The 25,313-nt window shown below is 47.8% G+C and overlaps 1 protein-coding gene across 1 annotated transcript in view; it reads left to right on the forward strand.

Moving 5' to 3' along the window:
• Positions 1–25,313, forward strand: part of LOC103247036 (lysophosphatidylserine lipase ABHD12) — a 76,393-nt gene that overhangs the window by 38,451 nt on the left and 12,629 nt on the right. The window contains exons 2-6 of the mRNA XM_073008229.1: positions 5,196–5,320; positions 15,820–15,925; positions 18,902–19,021; positions 22,130–22,160; positions 24,289–24,334. Coding sequence (XP_072864330.1) covers positions 5,196–5,320; positions 15,820–15,925; positions 18,902–19,021; positions 22,130–22,160; positions 24,289–24,334 — 428 coding nt within the window. The remainder of the gene's footprint in view (positions 1–5,195; positions 5,321–15,819; positions 15,926–18,901; positions 19,022–22,129; positions 22,161–24,288; positions 24,335–25,313) is intronic.

Raw genomic sequence — 25,313 nt, forward strand, 5'->3', positions numbered from 1 at the left:
CTGACATCTTGACAGTATTGGGCCTTCCTATCCATGAAGATGGAATATCTCTTTATTTAGTTCTTCCTTTATATGTTTCATCAGAGTTTTATAGTTTTTTTTATTTAGATCTTGTACATATTTTGTTGGATTTGTATCTAAGTAGTTCATTGTGGGGGTTGCTAATGTAAATGGCAATATGTTTTGGATTTCACATTGCTGGTATATATGCAAACTATTGGCTTATGTATATTAACTTTGTATCCTGGAACCTTGCTATAATCACTAATTAGTTCCAAGTTTTAGATCTTCTACATAGACAGTCATGTGATCTGCAAACAATTTTATTTTTTTCCTTCCCTGGTCTCTATACCTGTTATCTCCTTTTCTTGTTTTATTGTGTAATCTTGCTTTGTTCTTAACTTAGCAGGAAAGCTTCAAGCTTTTCATCATTAAGTAAGATGTTAACTGTTTTTTGTAGATATTATCAAGTTGAGGAAGTTGCCCTTTATTCCTAGTGTGCTGAGGCTTTTTAATCATGAATGGGTGTAGATTTTGTCAGATGCTTTTTTGCGTCTATTTATATGATCATGTGATTTTTCTTTTTTAGCCTGTTGATGTAATGTATTACATTAATTGATTTTCTTATATTGAACTAGCCTTGCATACCTGGGACAAATCCCACTTGGCCATAGTGTATAATTCTTTTTATACATTATTGAATTTGCTTTGCTAATATTTTTTAGAGGATTTTGCATTTATGTTCATGAGAGTATTGGTCTTTAGCTTTCTTTATTTTTTAATTATTTTATTTTATTTTTTGCTTTGTCACCCAGGCTGAATGAAGTGCAGTGGTGTGATCTCAGCTCACTGCAACCTCCACCTCCCAGGTTCAAGCGATTTCTCCTGCTTCAGCTTTCCAAGTAGCTGGGATTATAGACGCCTGCCACCACGCCCAGCTAATTGTTGTATTTTTAGTAGAGACAGGATTCCCCCGTGTTGGCCAGGTGGTCTTGAATTCCACCCATCTTGGCCTTCCAAAGTGCTGGAATTACAGGTGTGAGCCACTGTGCCTGACCTCATTCTTTTTTTCCGAGATGTTGCCCAGGCTGGCCTTGAAGTCCTGGGCTGAAGCCATCCTTCTGCCTCAGCCTCCCAAGTAGCTGTGATCACAGGCACATACCACTAGGCCCACCTTAGTCTTCTTTTTTGTAATGTCTTTGTCTTATTTAGGGTAATGTTGAGCTTATAGGATAAGTTAAAAAGAGATTGCTTCTGGAAGAGATTGCAGGAAATTGGTGTAATTTCTTCCTTAAATGTTTGGTAGAATTCCCCAGTGAACCCATCTGGGCCCAGTGATTTCTGTTTTGAAAAGTTGTTAATTATTTATTCAATTTATTTAATAGAAACAGGCATGTTCAGATTGTCTATTTCTCATGTGAGTTTTGGCAGGTTTTATCTAAGAAAACAGTGTACATACCTTAATTTAAAAATACTTTAGGCCAGGTATGGTGGCTCATGCCTGTAATCCAGCACTTTGGGAGGCCAAGGTGGGTGGATTGCCCTAGCCCAGGAGTTCGAGACCAGCCTGGGCAACGTAGGGAGACACTGTCCCTACAAAATATTTAAAAATTAGCTGGGCATAGTGGCACATGCCTATAACAGCCCCAGCTACTCAGGGGACTCAGATGAGAGGATCACTTGAGTCTGGGAGGTTGTGGCTCACACCCATAATCCCAACCCTTTGGGAGGCCAAGATGGTAGGATCACTTGAGCCCAGGAGTTCAAGACCAGCCTGGGCAACATAGGGAGACCTCGTCTCTACAAAATAAAAAATAAACCTGGCTGGGTATGGTGGCACATGCTTGTGATCCAAGCTATTTGGGAGGCCAAGGTGGGAGGATGGCTTGGATCTGGGAGGTAGAGGCTGCAGTAAGCTCTAATTGTGCCACTGCACTCCAACTTGGGTGACAGAATGCGACCTCATCTCAAAGCAAACAACAACAAAAAAACTTTACCGGTAAAAAATACTGACCCAAAGATACAAAGTGAGCACATGCTGTTGGAATGTTGGAAAAATGGCACTGACAGACTTGCTTAGTGCAGAGTTAACACAAACCTTGAATTTGTAAAAAAAAAAAAAAAAAAAAAAATGTGGTATCTGCAAAATGCAGTAAAGTGAAGTGCAATAAAATGGTTGTGTCTGTACTGGTTTTGCTAATGAGTAGAGATACCTTTTGGGTGAAATCATATGTCGGTGAAAATCCGCCAGTGACCTGGCCATCCTTCATGTGGTTTCTGTTGCTTAGCACATTATTTTGAGATTCATCTGCATGGTTGCATGTATCAATAGTTTATTTCATTTTATTGCTGCATTATATTCTATTCTAAGGGCATACCATGGTTTGTTTATCCATTCACTCATTGATGGCCGTTTGGGTCGTTTCTGTTTTTGGCTACTGAACTTTCCTTTTTTTTTTTTTTTTTTTTTTCTTTGAGACAGAGTTTCACTGTTGTTGCCCAGGCTGAAGCTGTGAACATTTTTGAACAAGTCTTTGTGTGGACATAGGCTTTCCTTTCTCTTGAGGCACAAAATTGCAAACCACTTGATGCCTTACAGTAGGGCAGAGATCTGTGCAGGTGCTGAAGGATGAGTAAGTAGATTGTGGGAGGGACACAGAACTAACCACAGATGATCCAAGCATAGGCACCAGGCATTGAAGTGGTGGCACACTTGATTGCAGGCTTCTTTCTTTTTATGGGCTTTTCGTTTTCTCTCAGGATAACGTTCTGAGTCTTTCTGGTCTTCTTCCAACCTCTCACATTTTCCCAATTTCTCCCTGCCAGGGCCATTAGCTGTGTCAGACCCTGCTCTTTAATAAGAATAAAGAGTTGGTGATGGAAGCTAAGATGTGTTGCAAGTTTGGTGCAAGGACTCACATGTGCAGTCTACATGTGTTACTGTGTGTAATCCTTCCAGGAACCTACACAAAGGAGGTATCATTATCATCCTTACTAAGCATTAAGGAAAACAAGGCTCAGAGAGGTTAAATCGCTTGTTCAAGATTACACAGATAGTAAGTGATGGGTTAGATGTTGAACCAGACTTCAGAGCTGGCACTTTGAACCTCAATATTGTGATTAATATACCCTCTTTGAAAAGCTAGATCATGTATGGTGTTTACGATGCCATTTTAAACTGTTCTCCCCATCATCTAGTTAACTCTTGTATTCCTAAATTACTGTGTCAGTCCGATGGCCTTGTCCCTGGTAGCCCAACTAGCTCAGATCACCCTGGACAGTATCCCCAGCAGCAGGTACCTCTCACCCAGCCTGCCGCGGCCCTTGTGCTTGATTAATGCCCACTGGGCTGTGAGCACAGCACAAGTGTGGGCGCCATCCTTTGCTGCCCTGACTGTCCACCACTTCAGAGTGCCAGGCTCTCGATAATGATCTCTGAATGAACCAGGAAAATGAGTGAATGAGTTACATTATCGGATGTGCATATTTATCATCAGCTTTATTGAGGTGTTTGTCAGCTTTATTATTTACATCAGTTTTATTGAGATTATTTACATATGACAAAGTTCATGGATTCTAAGTGTACAATTGAGTGAGTCTTGACAAATGTATGCCATCGTGTAACCACAGCCACATCAAGGTAAAGTATGTTCCATCACTCCAAGACCCTCTCCTGGCCCTTACAGTCAATCTGCTCCACCCCCAGCCCCTGGCAACCTCTCTCTATTCTGTGTTTCTGTCCTTAGAGTTTTACCTTTTCTAGAATTTTAGACATGGAATTCATAGCATACTGTCTTTTTTGGATGTCTTATTTAACATAACAATCCTTTTGAGATTCATCTGTATTGTTGCCTGTATCAGCAGTTCAATATGTGGTTTTAAGACTGTTTGGAAACAGTCCAGAGATAGCTTGTCCCACTGGATTTAGAGTCGTATGGTAAGTTAGAGCAGTGGCCCTACAGGTGTGCCCTTGGCACTCTTTCGTTCCCAGATCCTTGCAGAGGGTCAGTAAGGTCAGACTGATTTCTCTAATAGTGTCAAGGTGTGATTTGCCTTTTTTCACCCTCCTCTCATGGTTGTGCAGTGAGGTTTTCCAGATGATATGTGATATGTGAATTCACAGCACATTGCATGCAGAAGCAGATAGGAGAGTCCATCTTTCTGTTAAGCTCTCTGACTTAGAGAAAGGTGTAAAAATGTTAATGTCACTCTTCTCACTAAAATTTTTTGTTTTTCTCCTCACTAAAATTTTTTGTATTGGAGAATTATTTTTCATAACAAATACCGTTTATAACAACATGTAATGGATTGTTATTATTAGATGAATTAATAGATATTTTAAAATGTCTTATCTTTAACTTCTCATATGACAGATCATCATAAATATAAACTGTTTTTGACTGTCTGTCAAATGAGAAGTTAAGAAACTCTTTGAGCAGAAGCTCTGTAGGGTCCTCAATTTTGTACTGTAGAGAAGCCCTGAGACCAAGGAGTTTGAGAATCACCGGGTTAGAGATAGTTTTGAAAGGAGGTTTGGGAACATGATAAGAACTCTGGAGCTGGAGAGGAATTAGAAGAGGGTCATGAGACCCTGGGCTGGCGACCTGGCTTGACGGGCCTGGAAAAGGGTCCTCTGTTGAGTGGGTACAGAGGGGCTCGCCCACACGTAAATGCAAGGACACACCGTGCCAGTTCTTAGCCTCCTGCTCTCTGAGGACCTGGTCAGGCAGGTTCTGTTGATGTCCTTGGTCTGCGTACTTCCTACCAGGAGCTAATGAATAACCTAAGCCTGCCTGCAGTTGGCTCACAGAAGACTGATGGGGAGGCCTGAGGAGGCCGCTCTTCCCTGATATGAGGTTACAGCTGGGGTCTGATGTCAGGTGGGGGGCATTGTGGGGTCTGCTTTCTCTGCTGGATTCTTCCGCAAGGGCGAATGTAAGAAGTCATTGGCTATTTCTTTGTCTTTCAAGAAAAAAAGTTCCTCTTACCCCCAGCAGAGTTCTAAGCTCAAGTTAAAGACTATCTAAAATAATTACTTGAGCAAAGGCAGGTGGGAGGCTACTTTTATTATTGGCAGTATCCTCGTGGAAAAAAAAATACATGTGTCTCTTTAGAGATTTTCATAACACTATTGACAAACTACAGCAAAATGACACCTACTGCCTTTTGACTGATTCATTGCTTTTCTCTTGCAGGCGAAAGGGCCTCTGGTTGCGCCTGAGGAAGATACTCTTCTGTGTTTTGGGGTTGTACATTGCCATTCCATTTCTCATCAAACTATGTCCTGGAATACAGGCCAAACTGATTTTCTTGAATTTCGGTAAGTGGTATGTGTCCATTTTTCCTTTAATTTTAGTAAGGGTTCCTTTTCATGATGATGTCTGATTTTAGGGGGAGTCTTTTTACTTTAATGGTGATTTAGTTTACATGCAGTGAAGGGTATATATCTTAAATGTACAGTTTATATACCTATATCTTTAGAGAGAGACAGGTAGAGCTACCACCCAGATTGAGAAATAGAACACTTTTATTACCCGAAAGGTCCCTGTGCCCCTTCCCAGCTGGAGGACTTTCTGTGCTAGTGTTGCTCTCTGGTGCTGGATTTGTGTCCACGGAAGACTACACTGCACTGGGGGCCCAGCGTGTCTGTCTTCAGCTGAGGTGAGTAAAAATGTTGACAACCTGAGAAGTCAGCTGAAGCCATCATGTTGGAGATGCCTTGTCAGTTGTGCATTCTAGGAGCCTAACTGCCTTTGGAAAAGATGACCACTGAAAAATATAGTTTCTTTTTGAAAACAAATTAGTTTTTTATACCCTTAAAAAATCCAGATATACAGTACTTTTGTTTCTGTGGAATTTTGTGCTGGTCTTGTAGGTATTGTAGTCTCCTTGAGTGAACTTGGATCTTGTGTGTTTTTTCACATTGTGTATTTGCTTTTGGAGATGTGGAAGGAGAAAGGTGCAGATGTATCAAGCCCATGAGGTCGAAGGCAGAGGCTCTGGGCACGTGGCCCTGGGAACAGTCCTACAAGCGAGGCTCCAAGGAAGGGGCTGCATCTGTGGGTACGAGGTTTGAGAACAACCTCGAGGTTGTTTGAGAACAAACGAGGTTGTTTGAGAACGAGGGCTTGCACACGGCGGGTGTTCTGTGAAGGATAGCCTGAGAGGCAGGTGCTGACAGCATTAGAACAGGATGAGGCAGGGGCTCTGGGGTCACTTTGTGGCTAGATTGATTTGCACATAGTGAGTCTGGCCTTGCGTGTTTGGGAGTTTAAGGCTTGCAAAGCTGGGCCTGATATTGCTGAGGCAGCAGGTGAGCTGGCGGGGTGGGAGGAGGAGGAAAGGAGGAGGCCACAGAGGAACACAGGAGGTACTGGGAGGCTCCAGACTCCCTCTGCAGGCATCGGGGCTTATGAGTTTGGGTGTTCAGTCTATAATAGACTTAATCACAGAAACTTAGGAAATGACTGGCTAAAAAAGGAATTTCTGTTTGTGTGTTTTTGTTTTTGTTTTTTTAATGCTGGTAAGAAGAACAGAAATTGTAAGGTTATTTAATACTTTGTAAATCTGACTTTTTAATTTGGGTGTCTTAATTGTAAAACACATGTAGTGTACTAAGAGGCATTTGATTTTCTAACGGAAAAGTAGAACTTCTAGGAATTTTTCATCTCTAAGTTTTGCCACTTGTAAGAAGCACAAACTCAAAAAGAAACTAACAGTATACCAAAATGATAAGAGTTTTGTTTTTCTGACTTTAATGTTCCTTAAATATACATAGTACAGCCCAGAAAGGATTTGGGGCTTAGGTATAAACACGAAGCTACAAGGACTGCAGGTTCACCATCAACAGACCTCAGACTTGACCCTCACAGCTTTTGCACCTTTGCTGGCCTCCTTGGGCAGGTGCCTTTGCTGCCGGGCACGTGAGCTGGTTCTTAAGGGAGGATGTGTGGGGTGCATTGCCCTGTGTGGCCTAGTACATTGTGGGCTCCCAGCAAATGTTTGAATTGAATAGATTTTCTTTAACTTGATTGTTTGGGCTACTGTAGACACACAGCCTACAGATTTTGCTCTGTAGATTTCCTAAGGAAGTGGCAGACTGCTATGAGGGAGAACTTTGGGTTCTCCTGGTCCAGCCCCGTGGGAGAGTAGGGCTGGGCTTGGGTAGGGGAGGCTGAGCCTCCCAGGGTGTTGCCCATCCTTAATGATTTCCTTCCACCTGTTTGCCACACTGGAGTAGGAGAGCCTACAGTGGCATTTTGTTTTGTTGTTTTGTTTTGTTCTGAGACAGGGCGTGGCTCTGTTGCCCCAGCTGGACTGCAGGGGTGTGATCATGGCTCACTGCAGCCTGGACCTTCCAGGTTCAGGTGATCCTCTCACGTTAGCCTCCTGAGTTGCTGGGACTCCAGGCACCCACCACCACAACATCTGGCTAATTTTTTATATTTAGTGGAGATGGGGTTTTGCCATGTTGCCCAGGCTGGCGTCAAACTCCTGGGCTCAAAAGATCCTCCCGCCTTGGCCTCCCAAAGTGCTGGGAGTACAGGCGTGAGCCACTGCACCCAGCCCAGTGGTGTTTTTGAAAGAGATTTTTAGTTGCCAGTATGATAAAAATCTGTGTTTCCGGCCTTTTTTGAAAAGTTGACCAAAGGTCTAGCACCAAGAAACAGTGTCCCTGGGAGCAGTGATTGGACATGCATTCTGCCTCACCCCCCCCGGGCATCTGCCTGGCCCCCACACCCTACTCCTCCCTCCTCTCCATGATGAGCGACCCTCATCTCCAGGCCGCACTGTCCTCCCCAGGAAGCCACAGTGTATTTTGTCAGCGCGTGAGGCCCTTCCAAGTGTGGGTCTCTGTCTCCCCCTTTGGGAGGAAGGGCAGTCATCAGAGGAGCAGCATGGAGCCTGTTGGTTTTCCAGTTGTAATGTGCATCCAAGGTTTACAGGTCTGTGCCTGTCTGTGGCGCCGAGGAGGTGGGGTCTGTGGCGTGGCCCTGCAGTGATTTGGAGTTTTATTGGGGAGGTGCCTCTGCTCTTGTCTCCAGACAAGAAGCATGACCTGGGCATCCATTCAACATTACAGGAGGAGTAGCAATCTCTTGGGCCCACAATGTGGTTAAAATGTTCTTCACAGCAAATCTATCTGAAACCAAATGTATAAATTAGATAAATAAGCTTTTAAAGAAACATAGCAACTACAATTTAAGGCATTATTCTACTTTAAATAAATTTTCATAAGCAAAACATCTTGATTATTCTAGAAACAAAAAAAGAACCCTCAATAGTATAAATAAGAAAATGAATATTACTCTGAGAAAATCCTTGTTAACACTGTAGTTTATTTCCTACTGACCTTTTTTATATGTGTCCGTTTACATACACATAAATATATGTGCTTTTCAATACTTGTATTCACAGTCTGATTCCACCCAAAAGATGTTTGGATGAGACCCAACATTTATGAAGCCTAGAATATCTTCCCAGCCGTTACTTGCCTTCAGATCAAGAAGGAATCTCTTGGTGAAAGTCATGTCTTGGTTCAGAGGCTAGGGAGGGATTTTTTGGAAATAGGTCAGATCTATCATCATGCATTTGTTTTTAAAGCAAAGGGCCAGATTCCTCTTTGTCCTTCCCCTGAGCAGTCCCTGTTAACTCCTGTTTCCTTTCTTTTCTTGTCCCCCTTTTTTCACATGGAAGGCCCTGTAAGCCTGCATCAGGTAATTGGAATTTGATAAAACCCAAATAACCAACCCAGGCTTTCCCTTGTTGACACCACACCTCTTATGGCTGCCCGTATCAAGGCTGCTCTGTTACTCACAGGGATTGGAATGAGACTTAGCCCCGTGTTCAGACCCTCAGCACTCAAAGACCATCACAGCGCAGTAGTTTCAGCCTTTCCCCCACCAAATATTTTGCAAGTGAGCTAAAAGAAGTATGACAGAGCAGGTCGTTTTCCACCCTCACATTCTAACTCCTTCACCCTCCACAGCACCCGTGCGTGCAGAATCCATTCTCCATCCTGCCTGTTGATGTTTGTGGTTGCTGGTATATGATGACATAACTGGAGGGTGGACAGTGAAAACTGGGGGAAGCAGGAGCAGCTAGAGGCCTCAGTCCCGGCAGCCCTGTGGGCCTTGCTTGCCCATGGTGCTGGGGCCCCTATGAGGAGCTCCCAGTTCAGAAGAGCCTGTGAGAGGGAATCATGGGAGAGCTGGACCTCAGTGGTGGCACACTGCCCGGGCCACTCCTGTGGGGCTGCCACGGGGCTGAGCATTCTATCCCCACCCCAGGCCTGTGGATGAAGCAGGGACCTGGGCAGGGTGGACTCCAGCCAGCATGCCAGAGTCACGGGGGCCACAAAGAGTCGGTGTCCATGGGTGATCTGACCACGTGGGAGGCCAGAGGGTCCTGGCACTCGCCTGGCACTGGTCTGCAGGAGTAAGCCAGTAGTGCTTCTGGCCCTGGGTGGATCCTGTGACCCTGCGCACACCAACCCATCTCACCACCCATCTCACTTCGAAGCATTTCTGCTCATTTAGAATAATACTGGCCAGGTGGTTCCTACAGCCATCCGCTCTGGGGCTGTGTGATCCCTTGGACCAGCCAAGCTCCATGCTTCCCATGCCACATGACACTGGTTGGAGGTGCTGCTGTGGAAGAGAAGGTGCCAGGCAGTATCTGGGGGACTTCAGAGCAGTCACTGTGCCTCCTTTTCATGGTTGTTTCTTTTTTCTTTTTTTCTGAGACAGAGTTTCGCTCTTGTTGCCCAGGCTAGAGTGCAGTGGCACAATCTCAGCTCACCGCAACCTCTGCCTCCTGAGTTCAAGCGATTCTCCTGCCTCAGCCTTCCTGAGTAGCTGGAATTACAGGCATGTGCCACCATGCCCAGCTAATTTTGTATTTTTAGTAGAGATGGGGTTTCTCCATGTTGGTCAGGCTGGTCTCGAACTCCTGACCTCAGGTGATCCGCCCACCTCGGCCTCTCAAAGTGCTGGGATTACAGGCATGAGCCACCACACCTGGCCTCGTGGTTGTTTCTAAACCGAGTAAAAGTGAACTGAAAGACCAGCTTCCTGGAATGAGGCCATCCTGGAGTAGAATTTGGCTTCCTAGTTCTTAGATTTCTTGGGCTTGGAAGCTTTCTGGATTAGCTGCTAATCCTTGTAAAATACTTTCAGTGGCCAGGGAATGCTCTCAGAACTCTTGGACAGTTTGTGTCCCAAGAGCTTGGCATCCTTCTCCAGACACAGAACTGAGTGAGGCCTGAAGCGGAGCCAGTGGAAGCCCAGTGTCCTCGGCCCTCAATGGTGCCCACTCCCCATCTGGCAGAATCAGGGCTGGTTCCAGCATCAGAGGCAGGATTTGGCTGAGTGGGTCTAGATGTGGGATGGGCAGTGGGCCCCAGGCGTGGATATTCAGAGTTGTGCTGGGGAGGCCACCCCCGCTCCCGGCTGTCAGATGAGAGACTTGCGCCCTGGGCTGCAGCTCTCAGGCTCCCGAAGTGTGTGGTGAATTCCCAGGATGAGGCGGCAGGAGTGGGCCCTAGAGTCTGAAGTGGACTCATTTTCCCACTCCAGAGCCTGAAGTGGACTCACTTTCCAGGCACTCCCTCTGATCGGGAGCCTTCTCTGAGTCCCCCTGCCAGGATAAAATCTAAACACTTGTATGGCCGTGTTTTTTTTTTTTTTTTTTTTTCCAGGAGATTGGAGTTTTATTATTACTTAAATCACTCTCCATTCAGGGATCAGAGTTTTTAAGGACAACTTGGTGGGTGTGGGGAAGCCAGTGAGCTGGAAGTGCTGATGGTCAGCTCAGAGATGAAATCATAGGGAGTCAAAGCTGTCTTGCGCTGAGTCAGTTCCTGCGTTGTGGAGTCCACAGGATCAGATGAGCTAGTTTATCATCTGGATGGTGCCACCTGATCCATCAAGTTCAGGGTCTGCAAAATATCTCAAGCACTGGTCTTAGATTTTACAATAGTGATTTTATCACCAGGAGCAATTTGGGGAGGGTCAGAGTCTTGTAGGCCAGCTGCATGACTCCTAAACCACAACAATTTCCAATCTTGTAGCCAAAATGTTAGTCCTAAAAAGGCAGCCTAGTCCCCAGGTAAGAAGGACATTTGTTTCCAGAAAGGGTATCATCTTTGCTTTAAACTATAAACTAAGTTCCTCCCAAAGTTAGTTTAGCCTATGGCCAGGAGTGAACAAGGACAGTGTGGAGGTTAGAACCAAGATGGAGTCAGTCAGGTCAGATCTCTTTCACTGTCTCAGTTTTGGAATGGTAGTTTCAATCCCTCCCTCCCTTTGTTTTTTTTTTTTTTTTTGTTTTTGTTTTTGTTTTTGTTTTTGAGACGGAGCCTTGTTCTGTCACCCAGACTGGAGTGCAGTGGCGTGATCTCAGCTCACTGCAATCTTTGCCTCCCAGGTTCAAGCAATCTCTTGCCTCAGGCTCCCGAGTAGCTGGGACTATAGGCGCGCACCACCATGCCTGGCTAATTTTTGTAGTTTTAGTAGAGACAGGGTTTCTCTATGTTGGCCAAGCTGGTCTCGAACTCCTGACCTTGTGGTCCGCCCGCCTAGGCCTCCCAAAGTGCTGGGATTATAGGCACGCGCCACCTCGTCTGGTACCCGTTTGGGTTTCATAACCCCTTAATTTTCAGGTGTTAGCTAATGAAGATGGAGAAAGGGCAAAGACAGCTCTAACTTATTCCTGCTGGCCAGGAGTGTAGTGGGGGTAGGTGTTTACCCCACGGTGAAAGGAATGGAACCACTTTGCAGCTCTGAGCACACTCACACAGGCATGGCTGGGGATCCAAGGCTTGCATGGCAAAGGCATTACTATTGTCATCTATAGTTTTAGCACTGCATTTAAGGGAACAGTGAACTGTAAGGTTAATAATAAGGAATAGGGTAAGGAGTGCAATTCCCAGTTTTGAAAGTAAAGATTTGAATGCATTAGTTTGGTGACTTGTAGCCCACAAAGAATTTAAGATTTAGTCCTTCCAAACTGCAGGAAAAATGCAAGAACATCTAACAACAGGTATACTATATATATTTGTTTTCGAAGCACAAGTTTTCTCTCTCCAGTCCCCATTTTTATTAAAAAACAAATCATTATAGGACTGATTTATTTGCAAAATAAACTTTAGTCTTATTATACTTGGCCTGTTTATTTACATAAATTGCAACACAAGTAATAATTTTTTACATAGGCTTTTTATTTTTTATTTTTTTATTTTTTATTTTTAATTCTTTTTTTTGAGACGAAGTCTCGCTCTGTCACCCAGGCTGGAGTGCAGTGGCCGGATCTCGGCTCACAGCAGGCTCCGCCTCCCGGGTTCACGCCATTCTCCTGCCTTCGCCTCCCAAGTAGCTGGGACTACAGACGCCCGCCACCTCGCCTGGCTAGTTTTTTGTATTTTTTAGTAGAGACGGGGTTTCACCGTGTTAGCCAGGATGGTCTCGATCTCCTGACCTCGTGATCCGCCCGTCTCGGCCTCCCAAAGTGCTGGGATTACAGGCTTGAGCCACCGCACCCAGCCTACATAGGCTTTTTAAATTGGCTTTGGTAGAACTCTGTTCCATAAGGAATCTCAGATAAGACTTTTTAAAAACTGAGTCCAGTCATGGGTTTGTATCCTCAGATACCTATGAGTTTGGTAAATTCCTCTCTTCTTGAGGTCCTAAAATAACTTGGGGCTCCTGGGCCTATTAGAAAGTGACATTCTTTACCACAGGTCAGGAACCCTGTATGGGGACTGTATAGACAAGGTATGAGGCCAGTTTTACCCACGGGCTTTTATTGTCTCTATAAGTCCTTTGAATCCTTAAAGGAAAGCAGGCCATTCCAGTCAAAGCTTTGGTAAAATAACCAGTTTCTTCAATTGTTTCCTGTTGCAGAAGAGCCTGCCTTTCTTTCTCTCCCTCCCTCCCTCCCTCTCTCCCTCTCTCCCTCTCTCCCTCTCTCCCTCCTTCCTTCCTCTCTCTTCTCTTTCTCTCTTCTCTTTCTCTCTTCTCTTTCTTCCCTTCCTCCCTTCTTTCCTTCCCTCCCCTCCCCTTCCTTTCCCTTCCCTTCTTTCTTTTCTTTTCTTTTCTCTTCTCTTCTCTTCTCTTCTCTTCTCTTCTCTTCTCTTCTCTTCTCTTCTCTTCTCTTCTCTTCTCTTCTCTTCTTTTCTTTTCTTTCTTTTTGACAGAGTCTCAGTCTTTCACCTAGGCTGGAGTGAAGTGGCATGATCTCAGCTCACTGCAACCTCCACCTCCGGGGTTCAAGCCATTCTCCTGCTTCAGGCTCCCAAGTAGCTGGGATTACAGGTGCACACCACCACGCCTGGCTAATTTTTATATTTTTAGTAGAGACGGGGTTTTGCCATGTTGGCCAGGCTGGTCTCGAACTCCTGACCTCAGGTGATCCATCCGCCTCGGCCTCACAAAGTGCTAGGATTATAGGCGTGAGTCACCACGCCTGGCTGACTGCATTTATTTTTTGGGACCACTCTAACAAACCTGCAAACTGGGTGGCTTAAAACAAATGTATCCTCTCATGGTCGTGGAGGCTGAGAGTCTGAGGTTGAGGTGTGGGCGGGCCCAGCTCCTCCTGAGATGCTGAGGTGGACCCTTCTTGCCTGTCTGTCTGGCAGCATTCCCAGCTTGGAGAAGCTTCCCTCAAATCTCTGCTTCTGTCTTCTCCATCTTCTTGGTTGTCTTTTCATGGTCTTCCCTCTGTCTCTGTGTCTAAATGTCCCCATTTTATAAGGACACCAGTCATTTGGGTTAGTATCCACCCAGTGACCTCATTTGAGCTTGATTACCTCCATAAAGACCCTGTTTCCAAGTAAGGTCACACTTTTAGGTACTGGGGGTGAGGCCTTGAACGTAGTCTTTCTTGGGGAGCACAACTCAGCCCATAACAGGGCAGGTGGGCCTTCCAGGCCTCTCAGGGGCCAGGCTTATTACCTCCCTGACTTCCTGTCCAGCCAGCCAGGAGGCAGGGCTGTGCAGCCGGGCTGCCGGGTTCAAAGCCAATTCTTTTTTTTTTTTTTTTGAAACAGGGTCTCTCTGTCACTCAGGCTGGAATGCAGTGGTACAATCTTGGCTTACTGCAGCTTTGACCTGCTGAGCTCAAGTGATTCTCCCTCCTCAGCCTCCCAAGTGGCTGGGATCACAGGTGCATGTCACCTTGCCTGGGTAATTCTCATATTTTCTGTAGAGATGGGGTTTTGCCATGTTGCCCAGGCTGGTATCAAAAAATCCAGCTCTATCATGTGAGCCGGCAATCTAATAGGAGCCGTCAGATGGTGATGATGGTGACTCGCCTCAGAGACTGTGTGGCCTGGCTCAGCCAGAGCTAATGGGGATGTGGATCACCTCCTTTGCCATTTTTTATTTTGAGAGAAACTTCTTATTAAAGTTTTGAAGATGTATCTGCTTCCTGGGGAAGAGATGGGTTAAGAAGGTGGGGTATGAACAGCAGCCCTGGTCGGGGGAACTGTCTCCCCACGTGGTCTGGGACAGACGCTCAGGGAGTTTCTGGGAAGGAGTGTGTATGTCCCCATGTCCTCATGAGTCCAGCCTGGTGACATTTGAGGAAGTGAGGCTAGATGTGCAGTGTGCCACGCGGACGTGGGAGTCATGCAACCCCTGTCTTCACCAGAGACAGCTGTCAGCAGCACAGCTTCCCCAGGGGCAGGACCTGCCGGAGGGAAGCCAGGCCCGCACTGCTCTCTGTCACTGCCTCTTTTGGGAGTTGCCATTTTATAAAGCAGGAAAATCCCACCTCAGGGTTCATGGGTTTATTTTAAATTTTTTATTGTTCAGTTAAACTTATTTTAAAGTTGTGTTCACCAAAAGTAATAAGACTACAATGGTATATAAGGAAAAAATTGCCCCCATTCTCCCCACACACACACTTTGAAGCTACATGAGCAGCCTGGCTTCTGTCTTTCTGTATTTCCTCCCAGCCACTTGTGGGGGTTGTGTTTCATTGGCATGTTTTTACAATAGCAGAGTGGGGCTACCGTACCCGCACCCACAGTCATCTTGCTCCTCTCATCTGCCCGCAGATGAGGTTCCTCCAGGTCTAAGGGCCTCATGGTCTTCCACAGTGTGGAGTGCTGGTTAATTCACTTGCTGTCCTGCTGGCAGATGACCTGGTCAGTGCAGGACTTCTGCTGGGCCATTGCACTGACTTCACTCTGCTCTGCATGGGTCCTGTGGATTCATCCCTCTTGCTGCCCCCACACCTCACCTTCTGCTGTCTTTTCTGTGTTAGGCAACAGTCCTAGAAACTTTGGAATCCCCTTTACCTTGTTTGCCACCCTACGTTCAGTTACTCATCAGATCCTTTAGCACCATCCCCTTTCCTGCTGTGTATGTCCCACTCCACCAGGCACCTGAGTTATTTGCAGGCTCGGCCTCCCTAGCCTCCCTCCTGGCTGGCCCATCCTTAAGACCTGTTGGGGATCTTTCCTTCCCTTACTTGCATCTTCTCACACCTTGAGTGACCTTAGACCTTAGCATTCCAGTCTCTACACAGACCTCGCCCTCACTGCAGTATCTATCCCTGCCCATGCTGGCCTCAGCCCATACCCTCCCTGAGGCTGGGCCTGCAGGTCTGGCACCATTGTAAGATTGCACAGGAAAAGGACTTGGTGCTTTCTGAGAGCTTCTGCAGTGTGTGCATGTGGGTGTGCATATGTGTGTGTATATGTGTGGATGCATATGTGTGCATGTGTGTGAGTATGCATGTTTGCATGTCTGTGTGTACGTGTGTGTATTAATCCACCAGTAATCCTAATTTCCATCTCTTCATTTCCTACAGTAAGGGTTCCCTATTTCATTGATTTGAAAAAACCACAGGATCAAGGTTTGAATCACACATGTAACTACTACCTGCAGCCAGAGGAAGACGTGACCATTGGAGTCTGGTAAGTGCTGGTGAGCTCTGTAGCCCTTCCAGCAGCAGGAAAAGGCCCTACATGGCTGAGCTGGTGCTGTCTTTAACACTGGCCTCTGAAATGTTGTTCATTTTTATCTTCACCTCTTCCTTTCCTAAAGGAAAGATCTCAGTACATTTGATCCTAATGTTGAGGGATTCAGTGACTTTAAACTCTATCCCCAGGCTTTCAAAACAGCAAAGGCTTTGTGAACAGATTATTATTTTTAGAGAACCTTGTTTCTAGGAAAAACAAACAGAGAAGCTAGAAACAGGATATAAGTGGCCGGCACAGTGGCTCACACTTGTAATCTCAGCACTTTGGGAGGCCGAGGCGGGTGGATCACTTGAGTCCAGGAGTTTGAGACCAGCCTGGGCAACATGGTGAACCTGTCTCTACTAAAAATACAAAAATTAGCCAGACATGGTGGTGCACGCCTGTAATCCCAGCTACTTGGGAGGCTGAGGCAGGAGAATCACTTGAGCCCAGGAGGAAGAAGTTGCAGTGAGCTGAATTCACGCCACTGCACTCCAGCCAGGGTGACAGAGCAAGACTCTGTCTCAAAAAAAAAAAAAAAAAAAAAAAAGAATATAAGGGAAGAATCGCAAACACTCTTTTGAATATATCTTCCATCCAAGCGCAGTAGCTCACGCCTGTAATCCCAGCGCTTTGGCAGGCCGAGACAGGGGGATCACTTGAGATCAGGAGTTTGAGACTAGCCTAAACAACATGGTGAAACCCCGTCTCTGCTGAAAAAAAGTACGAAAATTAGCCGGGCGTGGTGGCACGCACCTGTAGTCCCAGCTACCCGGGAGTTTGAGGCAAGAGAATTGCTTGAACGCAGGAGGCAGAGGCTGCAGTGAGCCGAGATTGTGCCACTGCACTCCAGCCTGGGCAACAGAGGGAGACAATGTCTCCAAAAAAAAAAATTTTATATATATATATATATATATATATATATATATATCTTTTCCAAGAAGTGAAAACAGCTTGATTTCTTTTCACATATAGCTTCGATGATGGTGTTGGCTGTCTTCTAAGTATTTACTTTTTTAAGCCATAAATTTATGTTGGACATAAGCCTCGTGACTTCTCTGTGTCTCCTTGGACTACATTTTAATGTTTTCTTCTGTACACAAGTGGTGCTTCTGAACAACTGAATTAAAATCGACAAACCTCACTGTGGCATTTCCCTTTTTCTCTGAGAAGTGATCCTGAATCACAGCCCCTTTATCTGGCTGAATTTATTTTTCAGTAGCCATAACGTCCCTTTCCGCTGTCTCAGAAAACCACTGTGTATGTGAGAAGCTTCTAAATGAAATGCTGTGAGTAGCTTCCCAGTGTGGATGAGAGAACATTCAGGCATTTCTAACAGTGGTCCTTGGTAAAGAACATAAAACAAGAAGAGAGATTTTTGTTCTTAGTAGTTGGTGCTAGGATTAAAGTCTTTTGTCACTTCCTGAATTGATTTAATCTAACATTTACTGACCAACGTGTGACTGTGGGACTCTGGGTTTCTGTCTGAAGCGTGACCTGTTTTGCACAGAGCTGCTGAGTGGGACTTGGTCAGCCCTCTTCTTGGTTAATATGAGTCTGTCCTATCGCAGGAGGGTGTTTATGGTGGTAAGACTTATGCTAGAAGTACTAACAACACCTGCATATATTATCAGTTACCAGAAAAGGTTTTGTTTAGTGATGCTAGTGGCAAGTCTCAAGGCGGTGCCACACCGTGTGTTGCTGTGTGTTGGTGGGTGTGGCTGCTGCCCACTGTCATGCCCTAGGCAGTCACAATGACAGTGGGCCCTCAGGCAGCAGCAGGCCCAGCTCACCAACTGCCCCCACCATCACTTCATCAGACCCTGCCACCAGCTTCCTGAAAGGAGGGCCTCAAGGCCTAGCGTGAAGCCTGGGGGCCATACCTGGCCATGCCTGGCCGTCGCCTGTCTGCTGAGAGGAGAGGCCCAGGAATGGGTTTCTCTGCTGGCTAGGAGTTCCCTGGCTCTTTGTCAGGAACCCAGGTTTGGGGTGGGCTGGCTACTGGAAGCACATCTGCTCCCAGCACCTTCAAAATGTGCTGTCCTATCCCTCAAGTTTATAAACGTATGGGTGTGATGATCATAGTGACTAGATCCACCCCAAAATGTGATCCTCTTGAACGGATCAGAGACAGAAGTTCGATGAGATGCTGAAGCTTAAAATCTAGAAAATAAGAAGTTGGCCATTAAATTTTTTTTAAAGATTCTTGTCGCTGGTATCCAGAATGAATCTGAAGAAGCTTTACAGAAAAGTGATTAATTTCGACCCTCCCCAGTGATTAACAATATTCGATTTGGCCTGAGTTAAAATTAACCTTAGTATCTCTCGGAAGGGGAGGGTATGGCTAGTTAGACCAGCAGCTTCAGAGTGCCCAGCCAGGCGTGGACCATGAGCAGGCCGGGATGTTGGTGCATACTCGACGTTAGAAATGGCATCAGCGATGGCCCGGTTTCTAGTCTGGCTCACAAACATTGGTGTTGCTGAATTAGCAAATGTGACAGCATGTACTGTTTAAAATCCATTGTGAGTTAAACTGTGGACAGTTTAAGCATGGGGTTAAGTGGGATGTGGGGCACATATGAGGAAAATGTTATTACTTAGGATGAACTACGTGCTGCTTCTCTGCTAGGCGTCGGTGGTAACTGGCACATTGCAAGCCTTTGTGGCCCAGAGGAGGCTGGCCTGCCAATCAGGGAACACTCCTGCTGAAGCTGTCAGCACCATCCACACAGCCTGCAGTTCCGTGGTTATTGATTCTAGTGATGGGGTTAGTTTTCTATCACCCACCCCCATCTGTTCCCCTGTAGTTAGATGGGGTCTGCAGCTCCTTACTGTCTGGACTTGAGCTGATTAAGTAATACCACATGCAGTCGCCTGGATGAGGATGGAAGGAGCATCTGATCCTGCGCTCCCCTCTGCTTCTGTCTCCAGGCATACCGTCCCCGCAGTCTGGTGGAAGAACGCCCAAGGCAAAGACCAGATGTGGTATGAGGATGCCTTGGCTTCCAGCCACGCTATCATTCTGTACCTGCATGGGAACGCAGGTACCAGGTGAGGGAGGGGAGCCCATCTTCGCTGTGGAGCACGGCTCCTTTTTGGGGTGGGAATGTCCTGGCCCAGTCTGCTGGAAACCAGCAGGAGCTAACCTGCGGCCCCACAAAATCAGGAGTACTGATCTACTGCAATGAGGGAGAACCTCCCAAGAGCAAAGGGAAAGGCAGAGTTCTTAAGGGGTTCAGGGAAGGCCGAGTTTAGGTGAACGTTACATGAAGCAGGGTTCCCACAGGCTGAGGCCAGCAGGGCTGTGTTCTGCAGGGACCAAGTGTGGGAAGCTGTGTGCAGACCATCCCCTATCTGGAACTCCAGCCTGGGTTGGGATGGAGGAGGCTGAGTCTCGGTCAGGGGCTGAGCTCCCCGGCCAGAGGGGCATGTTTTTTTCTCCCTGTTGTAATCTCAAAGGGCACAGCATCTGCTGTTATGTGATTTGGGGAGCAAGGTTCTTGGAGAGTGAGGGCTTTGGGGTCCCTCTGAGGAGGGGTCATGGTGGCACTTGACTGTGGCAGCCCTGTACCCTTGGGAATGGGTGGCTCCAGCTCACTGGCAGCTGGTTTTCCCCATATCTGTCATGCAGCCTGAAGTGGCAGGCAGATCTTTGTTACCTGTAAGATAGCCCCAGGTGGCAGACAGGTGAAGCCAGAGCCAGGGCAGCCCTGGAGGAGGAGGCATACTTCCTGGAAAAAAGTGGCGGGTGCTGAGAAGGGGCAGGAGGGAGAGGCTGAATGTACCAGGTGCTGGGGTCCTTGCAGTCCGCCCTACAGTGTGGGCTGTCCGCTCACTAACGGGCTGTTGGTGAAGTACATGCGGTTTGTTTGATCAGCCCTGCCCAGTGCTATCTCAGATGCTTTTCCTGAGTGGGCCTAATGGCTTGTCCTTTCCACTGGCTGCCCTGGAGTTGGCCTCCCTGCCTTAAAGGGTGCTCCTTCCACACCATGTGACTGCTGTTCAGAAGAGCCTCTGTGGGAGAGCCCAGGGTGGGTGTGGGGGGGATACATTTTCTGAACAAAACATTGTTTGAAAACCACCAAGGTCTTCATGTGTGAGAGAGGCAGCCAGGAGCCAGCGCAGAGGCAGACCCAGCACGGAGACAGGGCTGCTGCAGGGCCAGGGCCGAGGTCCACTGTGGCACCAGGGTGTGTCAGGGCTAGGGGCAAACATTTTATAGGCAGAGCCAGCAAGGAGAGCCGTGCTGGGCCCTTCTGGAGGCGAAAGCAGGCCTAGGTGGGTGTCTGCATGGTGGAGCCCTGCAGAGGGCATTGCTGAAAGAGCCCAGCAGCATCGTCCATAAGGTGGTTTCTGTGCCAGGGATGGTGTGTCTAGCTACTGAATCATGCATGTGCTGCACAGTTTCCTTTCTTCTTTGTCTGGGACAAGCTGCAGCGGGTTTCTCTTCTGCTTTTCAAAGAGCAAGCGGCTACAAACAGCTTCTGCAGCATCTTTTTATAAATGAGAGAACTGTGGTTGCCTGTGAATAAGGTTCAGTTCTGCAGTGCCCATCACATGGTTTAAAAAAAAAAAAGAACCTGCCTGTAACTTTAGATTAGAAAGTGATGCTGTGACTTTCAAGGTTTGCTGCCCCCTCCCACTCCTGCAGAGAGTTCCTGGCTGCGGGCCTCGCCACCCCCGTGTTGCCTGCTTTTTGTCCTGTGCATCCCAGTGGGGTTTCGCTGGTCTGCGGGACCCACCACGCGGGTCTCCCTGAGGTCCAGACCCCCTGGATTCCCAGCAACTGTTACTTTTTTGCTTAATGTAGAAAATTTTAGAAACTTAGAAAAGAGCCACTATGAACTCTTACAGTGATCACTGAAAATACTTTGCAGTGTTTCCTCCTTGTCTTGAAACTCCTTCCTTTATTTTTTATTTTAATTTTTGAGACAGAGTCTCACTCTCTCGCCCAGGCTGGAGTGCAGTGGCGCAATCCTGGCTCACTGCAACCTCAGCCTCCCGGGTTCAAGTGACTCTTCTGCCTCAGCCTCCCGAGTAGCTGGGATTACAGGCACCCACCACCATGCCCAGCTAATTTTTGTATTTTTAGTAGAGACGGGTTTTACCGTTTGACCCGGCTGGTCTCAAACTCCTGAGCTTAAGTGATCCGCCCACCTCGGCCTCCCAAAGTGCTGGGATTCCAGGCATGAGCCACCGGCCTGACCCTTTATATTTTTGTTTCTGCACGTTATTGGCTTCCTCCTTCATCTCATCCTGGTCTCCCACCAGCAACACTCCTGCCCCCATACCTGAAATGGTGAAACCGCTCCTGAGGAAGGAGGAGCACAGCTAGGGAGTGTGGAGAGTGTGGACCCGCCCTCCTCCCAGGTGGCCCATGTCCCTGCTGTGGGGTCGGTCCAGGTTAACAGCTGGCCAACAACTGGAAAGAAAGTGGGAAGGGAGCCTAGACAGGCCTCAGACAAGGAAGTACAAATTGGGGTGTGTGTGCCGAGCCCACTTAGTCTCCGTAGCGACATGCACGGTGAAGCTGTAGTTGACTGTGAGGGCCAGGAGGCAGCCGTTCCTGCACTTCAGGGTCTCCCTGAGGAGATTCTTGGAGCATATCCCATGCATGGAGCACACACATGTGAAGGGCTGTAAGGCAGGGTGGCCACGGCAGAAATAGAAGTTAGTGCCAGGTGGGAAACAGCCGAGATGACCACGAGAGGCCAGGGCAGCGCAGCTAAGCAGAGTTCTGAAGGTCGGCTGAGATGTGTGGAGCAAGAAGTGAGGGCAGAAGGTGTCCATACAGGCCCTGCTGGAGCACAGCCTCTGTCCACACAGGGTGTCCCTGGCACGGGGAAGCTGCGAGGGGCTGGGGTGTGGTGGATGAGGTCTTGCTGTGTTTCCTTTAGTGTCTTTCTAGTTTGGGACTATAGGTGTGCATTACCTACTGAAAAATAAAAGCAGTCATTAAGAAATCTCCCCAGAGTGCTGAGACTATCTCCCCCTTGGCACAGCAATGCCAGAGGCGAGTGTGGGGCCACTTAGGGGGACCCAAGGAGGAGGTTGCCCTCTTTCATTGGCCTCTCCCTGGTTTGGGGTACGGAGGACAAGTTGACCTGGGGCCCAACTCTGAGAAGATGTGCTCACACCATGTCCTGTTTCCTTCTCCAGAGGAGGTGACCACCGCGTGGAGCTTTACAAGGTGAGTGCAGGTGGCACCCACACCTGTTCCCTGGGCTGTTCTTTCCAGGGCAGGAAGTGAAGGGAGTCACCAGACTCACAGCTTGAGAGTTAACTATCGCTGGGCTGTTTCTGTGTGTGAGACAGGGTCCTCCTGCTCTGTTGCCCAGGCTGGAGTGCAGTGGTGCGGTCACAGCTCACTGTAGCCTCAACCTCCTGGGCTCAAACTATCCTCCCACTTCAGCCTTCTAAAAGTGCAGGTGCATGCCGCCACCACACCCAGCTAATTTTTGTTGTTTCTTTTGTAGAAATGAGGTCTCCCTATGTTGCCCAGGCTGGTCTCAAACTCCTGGGCCTCCCACCTTGGCCTCCCAAAGTATTGGGATGACAAGTGTGAGCCACCATGTCTGACCTTTTGTTGGCCTTTTTAACACTGCCTTTGGATGGGTGTGCTGGAAGGTAGGGCCTTAGCTGCCTCTGCTGTGACTGCCCATCACACTGCCTCTAGGCCTGGGCCCCAAAATCAGAATGTATGGGCTTGGTAGACCAAGTACAGATATTGGCACACTACATAAATGGCATTGGAAAGTGTTTTTCAATGTTACATTACTTGTATGTAAAATGAAAAGAGAGGGCCGGGTGCAGTGGCTCATGTCTGTAATCCCAGCACTTTGGGAGGCCAAGGTAGGCGGATCACAAGGTCAGGAGTTCAAGACCAGCCTGGCCAAGATGGTGAAATCCCATCTCTACTAAAAATAAAAAATTAGCCAGGTGTGGTGGCAGGCGCCTGTAATCCCAGCTATTCAGGAGGTTGAGGCAGAGAATTGCTTGAACCAGGGAGGCGGAGGTTGCAGTGAGCCAAGATGGCGCCACTGCACTCCAGCCTGGCTGACAGAGCGAGACTCTGTCTCAAAAAAAATAAAGAAAAAAGAAACCAGGTGCCCCAGGTGCTACACTGACTGCCAGATCGCAGGCTCACCCCAGCACGGGGTGCAGGCAGGATTTGAATCAGCTTCCAGGCACACAATGGGAGCACCTGCAGATCTCCCCATGTCCAGGGGGTGTCTAGGGCAGGGCGTGCAGACCTTCACTTGTGCTTGGCTGCTTGATTTTGTTCTTCATCTGGTTGTCTGGGTCTTGGAGCTGAAGAGCTACTGTTGGAACAGCCTCACTCTCCTCCCCTCAGAGGGCCATCTGCACTGGCCCACAGGACAGAAGGGGATACAGACAGAGGCAGGGGCACAGACAGAGGCAGGGGCACACCCAGCTCTGAGCTATTGGAGGATTTTACCCCATTGCATTAAGTCAGGAAAAGTAAGGAGAGTTTGAGAAGTGATTGGTTCTTTCTTCAGGTTTCTGTTAAAAGAAATGATTCACCCTGCTGAGGTCAACAGGGCTGGAGCAGGTTGGCTCTGGGTATAGACTCTGCGGTGGCTAGGAGCTGGCAGGGAAGCACAGGCTGCCCTGGGGAAGCACCCGACTCCCTCCCTAAAGTAGGGGAGCTGTGATTCTGGGTGACGTGATGGTGCGGCAGCCTGCCATGTTGCTCTGGGCACACCCCAGCAAGGGCACAGGAGCGTTGAGGAGTGATCTAAATGAGAGAGGTCAGCTAGTCTGTAGGGATTGAAAAAAAGATAACAGAAAAAAATGGACAAGAGCTTAAAATCCAAGAAATACTGGGTTGCAGCAAGAGTCCTCAGATGCGGTCTCTACACAGTATAGCCCTCCTCCTGGGGGTCTGCCATCACACTGCAGCACCGAGAGCTGTCTGTCCCCAGAGGAGGCTGCCCCAGAGGCTGCCCTGCAGCACGCGTGGAGCTGGGGCCTGGAACCTGGGACCTGCGGGAGTCTGCGCCTGGCCCTCTGATTCTAAGCAGGAGGAAGGGGGATGCTTCCCTAGCGTCTAAGCAGCAAGAAGGGATAGCCTTCCTGTGCTCCCAGGCAGGGATGTCAGCAGGTCCAGAAGCAGCAGTTGGCATCTGGGTTTCATAAAACCCAGCCGGGAGTCAGCAGCATGTCACAGTCTTTATGAAGCTGCCGCTACACACAAGGCACGGGAGGGAAAGTCGGATGAGTTTAGTAAGCGGCAAGCTGCCCTCAACACAGACGCTTGGATTTGTTGCCAAAGATGTTTATTTTTCACTTTACAGGTGCTGAGTTCCCTTGGTTACCATGTGGTCACCTTTGACTACAGAGGTGAGATTTCTTTTGCAAGAGCATCTGAGCACATTTCCACTGCTTGCTGGCAGTATCCCATGGGCAGGCCTCACTTGAAGAAGCTCGGAGCAAGGCCAGCGCCTGCTTTGACTGTGCTGTGATGGTGTCCTGGGTCCTGACAAAGCCCCTGATGGAGCTGCTGGGAGAGCCCCTTCTGGTAGGGAAGGCTCAGCACCTGGAGCCCCCAGCAGATGCCCTGTCAGCAACTTTTTTTTTTTTTTTTTTGAGATAGGCTCTCACTTTGTCACCCAACCTGGAGTGCAGTAGCATGGTCATAGCTCCCTGCAGCCTTGAACTCCTTTGCTCAAGGGATCCTTCTGCCTTAGCCTCTCAAGTAGCTGGGACTACGGGAATGCGACACCACACCCGCTACTTTTTTTTTTGTTTTTAGTAGAGATGGGGTATTGCTATGTTGCCTAGGCTAGTCTCAGACTCCTGGCCTCAAGTGATCCTCCTGCCTCAGCCTTCCAGAGTGTTGGAATTACAGGCGTGAGTCACTGCACCCAACCTGCAACATTTTAAATTAGAAGATCCTGTCTTTTTTGGACTCAGACTGTCTCTGCAGCTGGACGTCAGACACGGTTTATGCTCATCAAAGCTTGTCTTGTTAAAGTTATGAAGACAGTAAGAACTGTTAAGAGAGGCTGAGCACGGCGGTTCACACCTGTAATCCCAGCACTTTGGGAGGCCGAGGCAGGAGGATCACTTGAGGTCAGGAGTTTTTGACCAGCCTGGCCAACATGAAACCCCATCTCTACTGAAAATACAAAAATTAACTGGCCATGGTGGCTCGCACCTGTAGTCCCAGCTATTGGGGAGGCTGAGGCAGGAGAAGCGCTTGAACCTGGGAGGCGGAGCTTGCAGTGAGCCAAGATTGCACCACTGTAGTCCAGTCTTGGCGACAGAGCAAGAGTCCATGTCAAAAAAAAAAAAAAAAAGAACTGTTAAGAGAGAAGAT

The sequence above is a fragment of the Chlorocebus sabaeus genome, chromosome 2, assembly GCF_047675955.1.
Source record: "Chlorocebus sabaeus isolate Y175 chromosome 2, mChlSab1.0.hap1, whole genome shotgun sequence".
Taxonomy (NCBI): domain Eukaryota; kingdom Metazoa; phylum Chordata; class Mammalia; order Primates; family Cercopithecidae; genus Chlorocebus; species Chlorocebus sabaeus.